This window comes from Triplophysa rosa, linkage group LG12 (assembly GCF_024868665.1).
Source record: "Triplophysa rosa linkage group LG12, Trosa_1v2, whole genome shotgun sequence".
Taxonomy (NCBI): domain Eukaryota; kingdom Metazoa; phylum Chordata; class Actinopteri; order Cypriniformes; family Nemacheilidae; genus Triplophysa; species Triplophysa rosa.
In genome coordinates, this window is record NC_079901.1 from 2,104,817 (window position 1) to 2,119,811 (window position 14,995).

General features: G+C 37.0%; 2 protein-coding genes and 1 long non-coding RNA gene across 7 annotated transcripts in view; 1 reads left to right on the forward strand and 2 right to left on the reverse strand.

The window, feature by feature from the left end:
• Positions 1-7,147, reverse strand: part of tcf25 (transcription factor 25 (basic helix-loop-helix)) — a 38,492-nt gene extending 31,345 nt beyond the window's left edge. The window contains exons 1-6 of one of the 3 annotated variants that reach the window (XM_057347841.1): positions 6,865-7,147; positions 6,464-6,544; positions 6,321-6,380; positions 4,906-5,033; positions 4,746-4,811; positions 4,228-4,310 (exon numbers count right to left, since the gene is read on the reverse strand). In XM_057347841.1, the coding sequence (XP_057203824.1) occupies positions 4,228-4,310; positions 4,746-4,811; positions 4,906-5,033; positions 6,321-6,380; positions 6,464-6,544; positions 6,865-7,005 (559 nt within the window). In that variant the 5' untranslated portion in view covers positions 7,006-7,147. Of the gene's footprint in view, positions 1-4,227; positions 4,311-4,745; positions 4,812-4,905; positions 5,034-6,320; positions 6,381-6,457; positions 6,545-6,801 lie in introns of all 3 variants that reach the window. The other 2 variants (XM_057347839.1, XM_057347842.1) reach the window with 2 other exon arrangements.
• Positions 7,148-8,914: 1,767 nt separating this feature from the next.
• LOC130562488 (uncharacterized) lies at positions 8,915-14,387 on the forward strand. 3 transcript variants are annotated; one of them, XR_008963965.1, is made up of 14 exons: positions 8,915-9,105; positions 9,768-9,987; positions 10,073-10,148; positions 10,698-10,984; positions 11,075-11,107; positions 11,183-11,271; positions 11,421-11,480; positions 11,586-11,791; positions 11,928-12,027; positions 12,337-12,493; positions 12,583-12,680; positions 12,783-12,930; positions 13,018-13,161; positions 13,242-14,387. XR_008963965.1 is itself a non-coding variant. In XM_057347523.1 (13 exons), the coding sequence occupies exons 2-13, from the start codon at positions 9,895-9,897 to the stop codon at positions 13,084-13,086; spliced, it is 1,416 nt and encodes a 471-aa protein (XP_057203506.1). In that variant the 5' UTR covers positions 8,915-9,105; positions 9,768-9,894; the 3' UTR covers positions 13,087-13,240. The 3 variants fall into 3 exon arrangements, 1 of the variants encoding a protein (XP_057203506.1); XR_008963966.1 differs by lacking the exon at positions 11,075-11,107 and having other exon boundaries at positions 13,242-14,386; XM_057347523.1 differs by lacking the exon at positions 13,242-14,387 and having other exon boundaries at positions 13,018-13,240.
• LOC130562504 (uncharacterized) lies at positions 14,141-14,983 on the reverse strand. Its single transcript, XR_008963969.1, has 4 exons — positions 14,770-14,983; positions 14,578-14,669; positions 14,394-14,504; positions 14,141-14,254 (listed from the first exon to the last, which is right to left on the reverse strand). It is a non-coding gene; the product is annotated as an uncharacterized LOC130562504 (long non-coding RNA).
• Positions 14,984-14,995: the final 12 nt, after the last annotated feature.

The following is a 14,995-nucleotide window of genomic DNA, read 5'->3' on the forward strand; positions in this document are numbered from 1 at the left end:
ATGCAGCGGCAAGAGTGGTCTTCAATGAACCGGAGAGAGCACATGTCACTCCTCTCCTCATTAAGTTACATTGGCTCCCTCTAGTCGCTCGCATCAAATTCAAGACTCTGTTCTTGGCCTATAAGACCACCACTGGTTCGGCACCCCCTTATCTTCACTCGCTAATGCAGACTCAGTATTTCCCCTACCATTACCTTAGTGTGGCGCCCCGCCTCTCCAACGGCACCTCCCACCCCCCTTGAAGGTCAAGTTAATTGAATTTTTTATGTAGCCTTAGGTCACAAGAGAAGCCATTTAAGGTGACCTTTCCTATATAACATGTATATACTTTGTTCTCGTACTAAACAAACTAAATAGTTAACGTTAACTTTAAAATCTTGCTTATTACCTATAAAGCCTTACATGGTTTAGCTCCTTAGTACTTGAATGAACTCCTTTTGTATTACAGTCCTTCACGTGCATTACGCTCTCAGGCGTCCTGTCAGTTGGTAATACCTAGAATTTCAAAATCAAGTGCAGGTGGTAGATCCTTTTCCTATCTAGCGCCTAAACTTTGGAATAGTCTTCCCTGCACTGTCCGGGAGGCAGACACACTCTGTCAGTTTAAATCTAGACTAAAGACGCATCTTTTTAATCTTGCATACACTACTCTTCCATAATATAAATCTTCAGAGGGTTTAGGCTGCATTAGTTAGATCAACCGGAACCAAAAACACAACTGATGTACTTGTTGCATCAAAGAGTACAGAACAGTACTCTACTCTCAGCCAGTCTTGTCTCATTGTTCCAAGGTTACCACAGCGAGCAGGATGCAGTTCATGGCCTGACCTGATGGTAGAGTGGAGAATGGGAAGTGGGGACCTGACAAGAGCTGAGATGATAGAGCTGGATAAAGAAGGACGCGGTCTCTTGACATGTCTTCACCACAAAACTTCAAATGCTATTAGATTATTAATGATAATCTTAAACTACAATTTATTTTATTATTAAGTTTATTTATTTTATTTAGCCTTGTTGTGCAAGTTCTCTGGAGCTTGTGCAGAGGCAGCAGCTTTTGCCAGAGGGGAACTGGAATCCCCTGGTTGGGCCTGGGTTCTCCTGAGGTTTTTTTTCTCGATTAGAGTTTTGGGTTCCTCGCCACCGTTTGCATACTGTTTTTGCACTATCTGCCTGACCGGGGGGGCTGCTTTAGAATCTTAAAGTTTTACTTAATTAATATTGCATATAGGAATTTATTATCTGTTATATTTGACCTGTGCTTCTCTCTCCTTTATCCTAAATGTGTGCTCTCACTGAGCGTGTGTGTGTGTGCGTACTTGTCTGTGTACGTACGTGTGTGTGTGTGTGTGTGTGTGTGTGTGTGTGTCTGTGTCTGTGTGTGTTGGTGCGTGTTGTGTGTGTGGAGTGTTTTGTGTGTGGGTGTGTCTGTCTTCTGTGTTTTCAACCTTTTCTTGTTTTTGCAGGTACAACTTTGATTGTTTTGCTTGTAGTCAATGCGTCTCATGTACAGCTGCTTTGTAACAATGAAAATTGTAAAAGCGCTATATAAATAAAGTTGAGTTGAGTTGAGAAATAGCATTATGTTATTAATCTTATTTACATGGCGGCATGTCATTTCTGTTTCTACGTAGTCGCGCCTTTACAATTCTCCTCTGCTCTCTGTATCGAGTTCCGACCCGAAGCGCGCACGCACACACACAGACACGTGCGCGCACATACACAGGTAAGCACACTTTCACCAGCGGACAGAGAGCACGTGTGGGAAAATATGTCGCGTCAACCACCTGAAAAGCAGATTTAAAAAATTGTGTTTTTAAATGCTCCCAGGGTGGTGAAAATACGCATGCCCTGCCCCTGACAAGCAACAGTCCAGTTACCACCGGATGACAGGTTTTCACCCAGCTTATCCTTCCTTCCATCCGGACCGCAAGACACAACCATTAAAAAAAATCAGACTATTTCTGTGGTTTAAATTGAGCAGCGCGTCTACATAACTGAGATGTACACATCACGCGCACTCAGGGACATTTATGTTGATTATATTTTGCTGCTATATACTCTAATATCTTTATTTAGCACCAAACGCGCTTCATTTTAACCCTTTCCTTCTCCCGCCAAAGACACCAAGAGCAGGTAAATAAATGGACACATTTTCTGTAACGCTTAATTAAACGGAAATGTAGCAGTAATAAAGTATTTTTAGCTGTCAGTCACTTTACTGTTTGCTGTATAGCTTTGTGACAGATTATAAAACATAACGTCTTGTATCTACATATAGCATTTATGATATTAATAGCATAAATAATCAGCATGTTAAGAGCATTTCATTGTGAATCATGTTTTAATTGGAAAGAATATTTAGAATCAGTTCTAGTATGAATGGCATGGAAAGGCTGTTAGTAACTTTGTAAGTACTCCTGCTCATGCTATATTTATTTCAGGTGTTACATTTTGTTGTCAGTAGTTTTTTTAAATATTAAAATAGACCACTGGGACTTCGCTTCAGCACCAGAGCCTACAACACATTTTCTCAGTTACCAGACCTTCTGTTTCATACAGACTGTGGCTATCACAATATAAAGTAAATGGCCTGATAAAACATTAGATTGACTGATTTAACATTATTTATTTAAAAAAGTATTGTCCGGACCTCCGCCGCAAAAAAATATATAGAGAGAGCAGCCTCCCCCAAAGCCGTAAACCTAGGGGAAACACTGAGACTTATGTACCCGCCAGATCCCTGCGCTATGCTCACAAACAACGTCTTGTGGTGCCGTCCCAAAAGGTGAAAAAAAAGTTCTCTGGATCTGTTCCACATGTGTGGAATGATCTGCCCGCTGCTACAAGATTAGCAGATTCTATAGCCATCTTTAAGAATCAGCTGAAAACACATCTCTTCCATCAACACCTGACCCATTAATATAGACTTCTATTTCTTTTTCTACTTCTCTTTCTATCCTTACAAAAAAAGGTACTGAGCTTCGTGTACTTTGGTAGGCTAGCTGATTTTATATGCTACGTTAACTTATCCGCTATCGCAAGTGTGAGCAGTGACAGAGCGTTTTTATTGGTTAAATGTACTGAATGAATACGCGAGTCAAAATGAGGTTGAATGAACTGGTATATGTTGTTCATGGTCTTGGTAATAGGTTAATATCCTCTGTGTTGCAATGGTCTCTGTGTATAAGCATAGTGACAAACTTCCGATGTTGTCAGAGGTGGGACATCAGTTTCCGTACTTGTATTAACACTAGCCGCTGTCAAAAAAAACGAGCTGTTATTCCACTGTTAAAGCAAATAAACTCACGTTAAGCATTTTCTCCCGCATGAGTCCATAGGCTATACCGTAAGGAAGAGCTTAAGGCTTTACGTAACTGAACAACGACAGAGGAAAACCAAATTATTAATATTTTTATCACCGATATCAAACATCAGTATGACATCAGAACAAAAAAAGTATGTTCTCAGTTTATTGCTGCCTTGAGCTGAGCTGTTTCCTTATAATGGACTTCTATGGAGGAGAAAACACTTAACGTTTGATTGTTCATCTAATCAGTGAAATAACAGCTCGTTCTTTTGACAACAGTTAGTGTTATTATTATTAAGTTCAAAGTCTACTCCTGATGCAAGTTGGACCAACTTTAATTTATTTTATTTGATCAATTAACTTATGTTACTTATATTTTAAAAATAGATGATCGTTGAACGTTATTTAATGAACAGGCACGCAAATCTTGCTTATCTGTATCTGTTATTAATGTGGCAGATTTTAGTAACAAATGGAGGCTTTTTCTACTCCCTGTTTTTCTGTTATTCCCAGATAAATATAACTTGCCGTCTGGGGTGAAATGACTTTGTAGATAAAATGCGTGTTCAGACAAACTGCATGCAATTCAATGGTAAACTATGTGCGTGGCACTCAGTGGAATTTGAGCAGAGTCCAGAGTTGTAGCGGAGCGCCACTGCCGGTGTGTGTACCGTTATAGAAAACAATATGTTCGAATTTTAGAGATATGCCGTGACGCCGCGCATCGTGGACACAGAGTCATCCCACCCCTCCTTTGAAAAGCTTGGCGACAGGGGTGCTCATAATAACAGTTTACTTTAAAAAGGCAGATTATCTAAATGCTCACAGCTGAAACCACCAAGACACACACACTCACACACAGTGAAGCACTATTTTAAAGCCTTAAAGTTTCTTGGAAAATCATGTAAATACAGTCTGACCTGGTCGACTGAATCTTGGCCATGTGTCTTTAGGAACAGTCATCCAAGTGCAGCGATGAAACTGCCTCTGCCTCTGTTTCACTCTGAATATGCAAATGAACACAAAGAAAAAAGGATTTGCGGTAAAACTTTATACAGTACATTTTTTGATGGACAATATCACTGGTTAATTATTTCTTTTGGATCATTTTGTACGTTTCATTGCTTTTATACTTCTTCCTTTTCATTTCAGCCTTCTTTTTCCTTACCATAGCAGTGTATGGTGCCTGTATTTTCACGAACTTCAAAAGGTCAAAAAAGGTTTGATAAAATAATTCCAATAGGTGTGGTGAAAAACAAACAAACACATACTGTATATGAAAATCTTAATCTGTGGCCATTCTTATTTTTATCTGTGTGTGGACTATCTGTTTTGGGATGTGTGGTAGCTTGGTAATTTAGGTAAATACTTCTTCATCAATCATCTATGCCTCAGAATCTTTCTTTAAAATGGACTCCAAGCACTACTAAACACCAACCTCTGGTCTCCCAGCACAGCTCGTGCTCCAAAAAATCTCTTTAGCTCTGTCTCGGGATTGAGATTCCTTTAAAACCCAAGAGAAAAAAAGACAATTATGACTTAGTATGAAATATCTGAACCTCAAATGATAATTGCACGATCAGACACATTCATCTCACCTGTGTTCCACATACAGCAGAGGTCTATGTTCAGCGACGTTGCTGTCCGCGTTCTGATGTGACAGGCCTTTGCTCTTCTCTAGGGTCTCTAATAAAGCATCAATGTCATCTCCTGCAGCTGCGACCTCCTGGAAATCCAAACAACAGGTGACAAACCAAACATATTCTTTTATATTATCTTTAACTTAAACACACCCACATAACCTGCACACACTCTTATGTTTATCATTATAAAGGTGTTGCTTTTTAACTTCACACATGTGCATAATGCATAAGTAAATGAAAAACTAACAGTTAATCAATGTTACATGAGCAAAAGTGCTGAACAAATATGGAAACAGCTGGTTATTTGAACTGTATGACACCAATTTTAATGACACATGCAGTACCTTCAGTAATTAAAACAGAATGCAACAATTCTTGTATTTATGTTACTAGTTATCTGTAGTATACAGTATAATTTATTCCAAAAGTTTTTTGTCACATGGTGCTATAAAGGGCAATGCAAAGCTGACCATTTTACAAGGGCGTTTTTTTGTGCTACGTTAGCAAAAACAAGGATTGTGAGAATATTTTTGGAAAATTTTGAGAATTAAGTCTATGTGAATGAAGTTGTAGCAATATGAGAACAAACTCGGACTATTTTGAGAATCAGTTCTTTTTACATGAATGTTTTCAAAGTGCCAGAAGCACCCAAAAGACAGCATCGAGCAAAGTTTCACATTAAAGTGAAAGTTCACCCAAAAATGAAAATTCTGTCATCATTTGCTCACCCTCTTGTCATTTCAAACCTGTATGACTTTCTTTCTTCTGCAGAACACAAAATAAGATATTTTGAAAAATGTTGTTGACCGAACAGTGATGGCAGCCATTCACTTGCATTGGTTTTGTGTTCATACGATAGAAGTCAATGGGTGCCACCGCTGTTCGGTTATCAACATTCTTCAAAAAAATTATTTTTGTGTTCTGTGGAAGAAATTAAATCATACATGAGGGTGAGTAAATGATGACAGAATTTTCATTTTTGGGTGAACTATCCCTTTAAGCATTTTCCCATAGAAAACGCTTGTTTTCTGTGGCTTAATGCATTAAATTAAATAGCCATATAGTGCTAGTACGCTCGCAGCGACCCGAGTACGATTCCCATCTCCTGCGGTCTTTTGCCGATCCTGCTCCCCTGTCTCTTTCCAGCACTTTCGTGTCAGCTGTCCAGTGTACTAATGTATCATAATAAAGGCAAAAAGCCCAAAAATATAACTTTGAATATATATATATATATATATATATATACATATATCAAATTCAGAACAAGCCTTATTAAAAACCCAGCGCATGCGTATTAAACAAGACCTCACCACATATCTGACTGTATGCTTGCTTCAAAATTATATCATCAAATCATTACTCAATCCCACCTTTCCATTCTCAGCTGAAGCCTTTTTCTTCTTCTTTTTCTTTTTGTTGGACTTCTCATTCTGGACAGGAAAGTAAATCTCATTAACACACAAACACGCAGATGTTTTTTATTGCTTTTTCATGCTGTTCTTCAAACCTTCACATAGTCTTTCTTCAACTGGGCTCCTTCACGTCCTCTCTCAGCAATCTCCTCATCTGATGGACATCCATCTGCATCACCGATCTGACAAACAGAAACAGCAGCACAGCTGTCATGATGGCAGTGGGACACTCTAAATTACACACAGTGGTGGAAATCAAATGGCCAATATTGACTGGGGGGGCTCTATATTTTTATGTTGTCAACAAATCATTGTTTTAAACATTGGCTAATCTTGGGCTCAAAAGCATTTAACACAGATCACTATGACATACCATGTATTTTAACTACGTCTAATGGGTGGGTATTAAGGAGTACTGTTTCAACGACCGTGTAAATACCTCGGTGTAAACCGCAATTGCATAGAAAGTACTCGTACTGTACAGTGTCATGTTTCAAGTTACCAGCTCAAATATGTTACTGGTGTTGTTCTTCAGCTTGTGTGCATCGCTTTTCATGCGCTCTTCGTCTGACAGCTCGAGCTCCTGTAACGCAGCCTGCGCGCGCTGCTCGCCCTTCAACCTACGCAAAGCGCGACTCGACATGACAGATCCGCTGTCATCAACCGATTAGTGATCAATGTGATCAGATTTGATACACTTCTGGTATGGAAACTCGTTTACCTACAGCAGAAATTTATGTTCCTGAATGGGCGGAGCTGTCTTTCTTCTTTGTATGTTTGATCGCAGTTGGCAAACAAGCTTAATAGGTGCCTTTACCGCCCCCACTTGGATAGGAGTGTCGACTGGGAATCATAAAAAATACATCCTATATTCTAACTATCTTGTGAATTGCATTTAAACACTATAAACCTTTTTTTTTTAGCTCTGCCAAATATATTTATTACTGATAGTTCAATAATTCCTATGTGACTTATTTATTCTTAGGACTTGTTATTCTCAGACCCATAGTGCATACAAATAACACTAACACAGAATAAAAATATATTAAAAAATAGAGATAAATATAGATTATTTATATATATATATGTATATATATATATATATATTTTGTATATATATATATATATATTAGGGCTGTCAACGTTAACGCGTTAACGCATGCGATTAATTTTTTCAAATTAACGCGTGAGAAAATATTTATCGCAATTAACGCAGCATCCGTTTGTTTTGACATCCTTTGTCTAGCGTTACATTATGTAATCACGCTCTTATTCGTGTACAGGCTTTTAAACCACTTAAGCGCGATTTTAAACAGTTGCTTTGACGCGTTCAATGAAGATAGACAGCTTCTAAACTGTGGGACGCGGCAAAACGCAACGAGAGGTCCAGTCTGGTGTGTACAGTAAAGGCTGCGTCGGTGAATCTCTGTCAGACAGCGCATCCGTGTTAAGTTCTCTTTCGTGCTTGAATGGATAAAACCACACAAGATTATGTCAGAAAGCCCGTTTTGTCTAGCATTTTCTTAAGCACAGACTTCAAAGTGTAAAATAAAATCTTAAATGAATGCAAAGAGTTGTGAAAATGGGAGTGCGGTGACGGTCAGATCTGCGTACTAAGACAGCTCTTAAAGGGGCCACGTTCTTAAACGTGGTGCTGTGACTCCTGTCACTAATGTTAATCAAAGAACAAAATAAAAGAGGAAATCAATGTGATTTTATAGCTTTAATGAGAATTCTTCTGCATTTAATTTATAATTTAGCATTAAAGACTGTAAAGTGTCCTTCAATTTCCTACATGAGCTCTCAATTATACTGTTGAATGGCTATAATTAATGTTAAAATAATCAATTTAATAGACACATCAGTTACAATACTAATATCAAAATGTTAGCTTTCATAAAATGATGCTGTTAAAGAAATATGTTGTTTCTACATCAATTTGAAGATTAAATGTGAAATTATTAAAATGTAAAAGTATATTTTAAAATATAATTGTTGTGTGCGATTAATCGTGATTAATCACAGAAAAAATGTGTGATTAATCCGATTATTTTTTTTAATCGATTGACAGCACTAATATATATATATATATATATATATATATAGTATATGTAAAACCCCAGCTAACGATTTTTGGTTCCCAGAACGTTCACCTAACGTATGTGACGTTTTTGGTTAGGGAACCTTAAAAACTACGTCAGGGGAACGTTCTGTGTATGGGATTCCTTTTGTGCTAATAAGAATGAAAGCAAACCTTAAAAAAACGAACAAAAATATACAATGAGAATGAAAAAAAACACTTTGATAATGAAAACAATAAACTCAATTGCAAGAATGTGCTATTTTTCTTAACAATTTTCTAAGTTTCGTTTTTGCAAATAATAGTTTTGAATTCGCTGCTAGATTTTTCATTTGCGCTTTCCGAGTTTTCGTTTACGCTGCACAAAGTTACGTTCGAACTTCTGGCACAAACTCTCGCGTGGGCGGGATTTAACAGTGCTTTACTCTCATTGGCTACTGAGATTTTGATCGACAGCTCCGTGACCTGGAAGTGGAAGTCTCAGTGGCGCCGCGAGAAAGCGATCTAGAGGTGGACGGTGAAGTTGTGATGGTTGTGGTAGCCACAGCGGTGATTAGTTATCTTTGTTATTAAAGGCGTTTTTTTGCTACAGTTTGCATTGAAATGAGCTCTCAGGAGCGGAACGGAGCCTCGTCTTCAGCTGGGCACTCAAGTCAACCGCCGGTAAATTAATGTAATCGACATAATCTCGATAAACGTCTCGTGAATCTTGTACAAAAGCATGCAGCAGTTTTGTCTTCATTTGTCACGTTTATTAGCTATTCTATGATCATTTGTAACGTGTTAACATTGTAATTTACATGTACCCCCCATAAAAATACGTTAGTAATGATAATGACTATAGATTTTTCATGTGGGTTTCTATATTTATATAATATCGTCTGACTGATTGCTTTGATTGTGTTTAAAAAAATGTGTATCCCATTCCCAACATTAACAAGACTAAGTGTAATTCTATCTGAGATTCATCTTTAATATGTAGCAAGGCTCAAATATTGGTGCGGATGCTGCATCAGCAGCTGTACAAAACATCATTGAGATTCTCAACCAGTCGCTGGAAAAAAACAGCACAAGGCAGAGTCAGGGTCAGCGCTCGGGCCAGTGTCAAACAGTGGACCAAGAGATGGCCAGGTTTCAATTTGCAGTCATGACTAACAAACAATGACACTTCGTGTTTGTAATACAAAAGTTTATACAAAACATTATAATTGAAGCAGTAGAAGTAGTCAGGTGTAATTATTGATTTCCCAGTAAACACATAGTAGGTGTTAATGTTATTAGTAAGCTTGTAAGTTATTGTATTGCTTTTATTTGATCCCTTTAAGGTCTTTCCCAGGATTTTTTAAACGTGGTTCAAAAAGACGTCTACCCAGCTGTAACACACCAGCAAAGTTAAAAAAAAATTGGAAACCATTCATATTTTCCGTGTTTCTTTTACACAAAAATTCGGAGATGACTCCCTCATCAACAGCAGAGCTGGAGCTCATGCAGGCTGGATTGGGAAAACGAAATCTGTCTATGCCTGATGACTTGACTCATTCAGAGGTGATCTTGTTATGCATACACCACCATGCTCTCTCACCATAAACAAGGTTAAGAATTTGTTGTAATCTTGTGTTATGGTTTTTAGGTGTCCAATTTGTTCTGTGATGCTTACCCCAAAATGAAGGCAGCATCTGGAGGATGGCTTCTCTACAAAGCATCTGGTACAATTTGTACTCCAATCCCTATTCTAAGTTTGATACATAGTTGTGAAGTAGACTGTTTTATGTGTGTAAGTGTATACGTTACATAAATCATATCACATTGACAGTGCAGTCTTAGTTTAATTTTAAGTATAAGAGACATCACCCAAATTATTGATGTTTTATGTGATATATTCAATGTTTCTAAACCCATTAATCCCCACTGACCCTCATTATGAGAACAAAATCAGTTCAGATGTTTTTCAGAATACCTTCCTTTTTTTGCTTTTAGCTGTCAAAAGAAAGTCATACAAAGAATGGTATCAGTATTTAGTTTTTTTTACTTCCAAACACCAGAACTTGCTAATGTTAGCACATTACTAGTATGGTCATCAGTTTATCATCTTATTTTTACTGTTTATTTTGTGTGTGACACATTTAAAATTATTATATACACATTAAAATATTTAAAAAAGCTTTACCTACTTTTTATAAAATTATATAGGTTCTAATTAATAAAGACATTCAATAAGATGAATACTGTAAAGTTTTTATTTATTGTTTATTCAGGTGGACAGGGAAGGCGGCGGCTGAATTTAGTTCCCCCAGAATCTGAAGGATACTGTGGTAGTACCATCAGAAGTGTAACTGGAGGGGGAAAAACCATGCTGTATATTGTGCCTTTACAGGATGAGTTTGACCTGTCACCTCTTCCATCTGATGCTCTGGAATTCTCTTTGATGCCAAAAGCTGAATGCAAAAAATGCTTTAAAATGATGCCACTGCAGATTCTTGCCTTGCATCTCAGAGAATGCAGCACGCTGGAATATGAGACGCTTTCAGACTCTGAAGCAGAGGTACAATAAAATATTTTAGCAAACCTCATGAAGGCTGCATATGAAAATATAAGTAAAAAAAACATTTTTTAAGGAAATGTCTCCTCCTAGGTAGCTGATTTACCTTCTGCCACTGAAGAAGAGGTAATGTCTTTTGCAGTGGAAGAAATCATTTTAATTGCCTTTAAAGTGTATTCTGCGTAATTACTTGCTTTTTAGTCAACAGATGCAATATGTCCTGTATGCATGAAAACCTTTCCTATGAAAGAATTGGAGCTCCATGCCAGTTTCTGTGGTGATTTGGAAAGGTAATGGTAATATAATTTTGTAGTGCATCATATGATATAGGTTTTGGCAAGTTGCATTAAGTATTGGATCATGAACATTGTTCAAGGGTTTGACCATTACATAAACTGTATAGTTTATATTATATTAAATCCCTGCATTTTCTCCCTAGTCCAGTGTCCATTCGGTCAAGGAGTCCTGAAATATTGCCGCCACAAAATGAAGTGACATGGTAAGAATTAAGAAAAGTAATACTAATGTTCTCAGATAATGTAGTTGTATAACTTGAATAAGATACATTATAAAGTTAAAAGCAATTACAAATACAAATTTACAGTGAGGAGGACGTCCTAAAATGGCTTGCCTCTCAAGTTGACACCACCAAAGAATTCAGCCTCTGTGTGTCTAGAATGAGTGTCTTGGAACGAGGTCTCTTACTGTGGAGGCGACAAAAGTTGAGCTCTCCAGTCAACACATTAAAAATCACATTCTTGGGAGAGGCTGGAGTTGATACGGGGGCTTTACGTAAGGAATTCCTCACAGGTCAGGATTTATGCACTCTGCACTTTATGAAAGACAAGATCTTCAACTTCAAATTTTCTTAATTTCTTTTTAATTTGTTTGCTTTCTTATGAGATAATTCCCTGAAAAATTATATCAGTATGTTTGTTTTTTGCAGAAATGATTGGTGGCATAGAGACTAGACTCTTTGAAGGAGAGGATGGTAAAGGAAAAATGCCCAAGTACTCTTTAAATGATCTGGACAATGGACTGTTCAGGTAAGTGTTTCTTAATTAAGGAATAGTTCACCTAAAAATACATATTCTGTTATTTACTGTTTACTCATGTTATTACAAAATTGAAGTATGACTTAATAATATAAGAATATCGCAGCTGTATTTGTTTGTGTAATGGAAGTCAATGTGATCCAAACCTTTTATGATACAAAAGGACATAAATGGTAGCTTAAAATTGTTCTCATTTTTGGGGGGGTGATCTGTCCATAAAAAGCATTTGAGGATTAAATTTTAAACACACATTGACTGTAAACATTGTATTTCACTGTAATTTCAATTTCATTGTTTTAGAGTTGCTGGGGAGGTATTTGCTGTTAGCCTTGCCCAGGGTGGCCCAGCTCCAAGATTTTTACAGGACTGGTGTTACGATTTTCTGTTGAGTGGAACCCTTGAAAACATTACCAAGGATAGTGTTTATGATGTTGATATTTCACCACTGATTAAAACGGTATTTCAGACAACACATGTATTGTTTCATATTGTCATGTAACTTTTATAAATACAATCAGACTCTTTTTTTTTCTTAATTCTTTTCAGATCGAGGAGACTTCAGATTTGTCTTCGTGTACTGAACAGATAGTCAGCTGTGGTTACACAGGGCCTATTAATGAGACTAACAAGGAGAATATAACAAGGTGTTATTTTATATATTATTTTCAAATGTATTTTACACAGAATGTATTCAATGAAATATTATTACTAATTGACATTTTGTGTTTTTTTCTATCTTCTAAAAGAGCAATTGTGATGCATGCTGCTGCTCGACGAACTCTCATGCTTCAGCAGCTCCGTGATGGTCTACAGCTTTATGGGTTAATTGATGTCATGAGAACAAACCGAGAAGTGTGCCGTAGCTTGTTTGTAGTTCAAGGTGGTAATGATAAGGTAAAGAACCGGGATATTTTCGATTTTGCATAGCGGTTGTAAAATTAGTACTCTTTTTATTTTTATTGTAAATTGCATGCTGTTTAGATCTCTTCTCCCTGGCATATTGTTTCAGGTGGACTCTCATTACATTGTCCCATCTTCACCCACAAATGAGTGAGACTGGCATTAAACATGCCAAAGATGTGCAAATCCTCAATCACTTCCAGGATTTTCTAATGGAGCTTGAAGGCAAGTGTGTGTTCATTCCAGAATGTTAATGTTACAATTTTAACTTGTTTTAATAAAACAAAATGTGTTTACTGCCATAGATGACGACAGTGTGGATGAGGAGGCACTCTCTGTCCCACGGGTGATGCAGTGGGTGATTGGTCAATCACATAAGCACCTGCTTCTTTCAGAGAGACAAGCTTTTAAAATCACTGTTCAATTTGACCATGCATGTATGCAACGGATGCCGAGCCACACACTTTGCTTCCCTATTGTCAGTGCATGCACCCAGACAATTACATTTCCCACTGCCCATTTTTCAAATTTAAGTGAATTTAAAGAGAACATGAAAGTAGCAGTGAAATATGGAGCTTGCTTTTACAGAGTTTAGATATATACAAATGTCCAAGACTGTTTTGATAATTGTCTTTAATTTGAGAAAGTAATACATTTTAACACAAGCACATGTAATTACATACTTTTTGGAAAGAATAGTTCAATGTATCTTGGTTCATATTGTTCGTTACAAATCAACTTGAATTGTTTAAGACTGTTCCTCTTGACAACTGCATTTTGAAACTGAAAAGAGTGCAGTTAAAATAGATAGCTCATCCAAATATAAAAGTTCTGTCATCATTTATTCACCCTCATGTCATTCAAAAATGGATATTTTAAGAGGTCTCGTGGTTTTGTAAACATTGTTTTTTGTGTTCTGCAAGAGAAAGTTAAACATTTTTGAATGATATGAGGGTGAATAAATGATGATAGAATCTTTAGGTTACCCATGCACATTTATTATTTTACATGCTTTTAAAATGGTTTGCAATGTATTTTCCTCCGTTACAATATGTAAAACACGACTTGACAAAACACTGGGTTCCAAATTTAAATTCTCAAGGAGCTGCATGTTTACTTGTGAGTTCTTTTCAAGTAAGAAGTCAAACATGAGAATAAAGTCTTTGTACAATACTAAGTGTCTGGAGATAGAGCTCCTGGTCATTCAACGGTGATGTCAAGGGATTAATTAATCCATGCAAAACAGCAAGGTTCTGATCTGAGGTCGTAGTACTTAGAAGTGACAGCTGACCAAACATCACACCACAGACGCTCAATTCTAAAATAAAGACACATTTTTTATTATGCTCAAATACTGTACATAGCAGTTACATACATAACTGTTGTAATTATAACTTTGATGAAAGTCACTTTTACCCGCTATTAGTTATTGCTTTAACCATTAAAAATCATTTTACCTTTGATTGTGAACACTTTTTCCAGCAATAAAGCTGCCTCGGCCAGTTCCTCGTACTGAAAACATGCAACGTGCTATGTCCACGTTTTCAACTCCTTGGTCACCACGTACTCTGTAAAATATTTGGCAAAATGAATGCTCTGTGTTACCGAGTTACATGTTATTGAGTACTGCAGTATTCTTACCTTGAAGGCCACCCGTGTTTTTGAACCCCCTCCAGAAAGAATTTGAAAGCTGTTGATGCTTTGTTGTTGGTAGCAGCATCAAGATACAGGATCTATTAAATATATAGAAAACAACTTGTAACTAAGTGAAAATAAAACTGGCAAACAATATTCTCTATCCCTTTTAAAATGGACCACTTCAGTCCACAGTACCTTCCTCGAGAAACCATCAATCCCACCAAATATTACAATATTGAACCTAGGGAAAAATACAGACATAAGACTGTTACTTACTGGTTATTGTTACACAGCTCTCTAAAATACTTGATTCTCGTCACAACATTCAGAGGTCTGTTATTCCCTGAAAACAACCACTAAAACTGATAACAAGACTCATGTTGACCAGTACTTCAATGTTCAGTGTATCAGTCTGTTGTCG

What these genes read in the sequence shown, in the direction of transcription:
- LOC130562488 (XM_057347523.1), top strand. Translation starts at nt 9,895, where the DNA reads ATGACTCCCTCATCAACAGCAGAGCTGGAGCTCATGCAGGCTGGATTG. An exon ending in ATGACTTGACTCATTCAGAG is followed by an intron (nt 9,988 to 10,072) that starts GTGATCTTGTTA and finishes TATGGTTTTTAG; the next exon opens with GTGTCCAATTTGTTCTGTGA. An exon ending in CTGGACAATGGACTGTTCAG is followed by an intron (nt 12,028 to 12,336) that starts GTAAGTGTTTCT and finishes TCATTGTTTTAG; the next exon opens with AGTTGCTGGGGAGGTATTTG.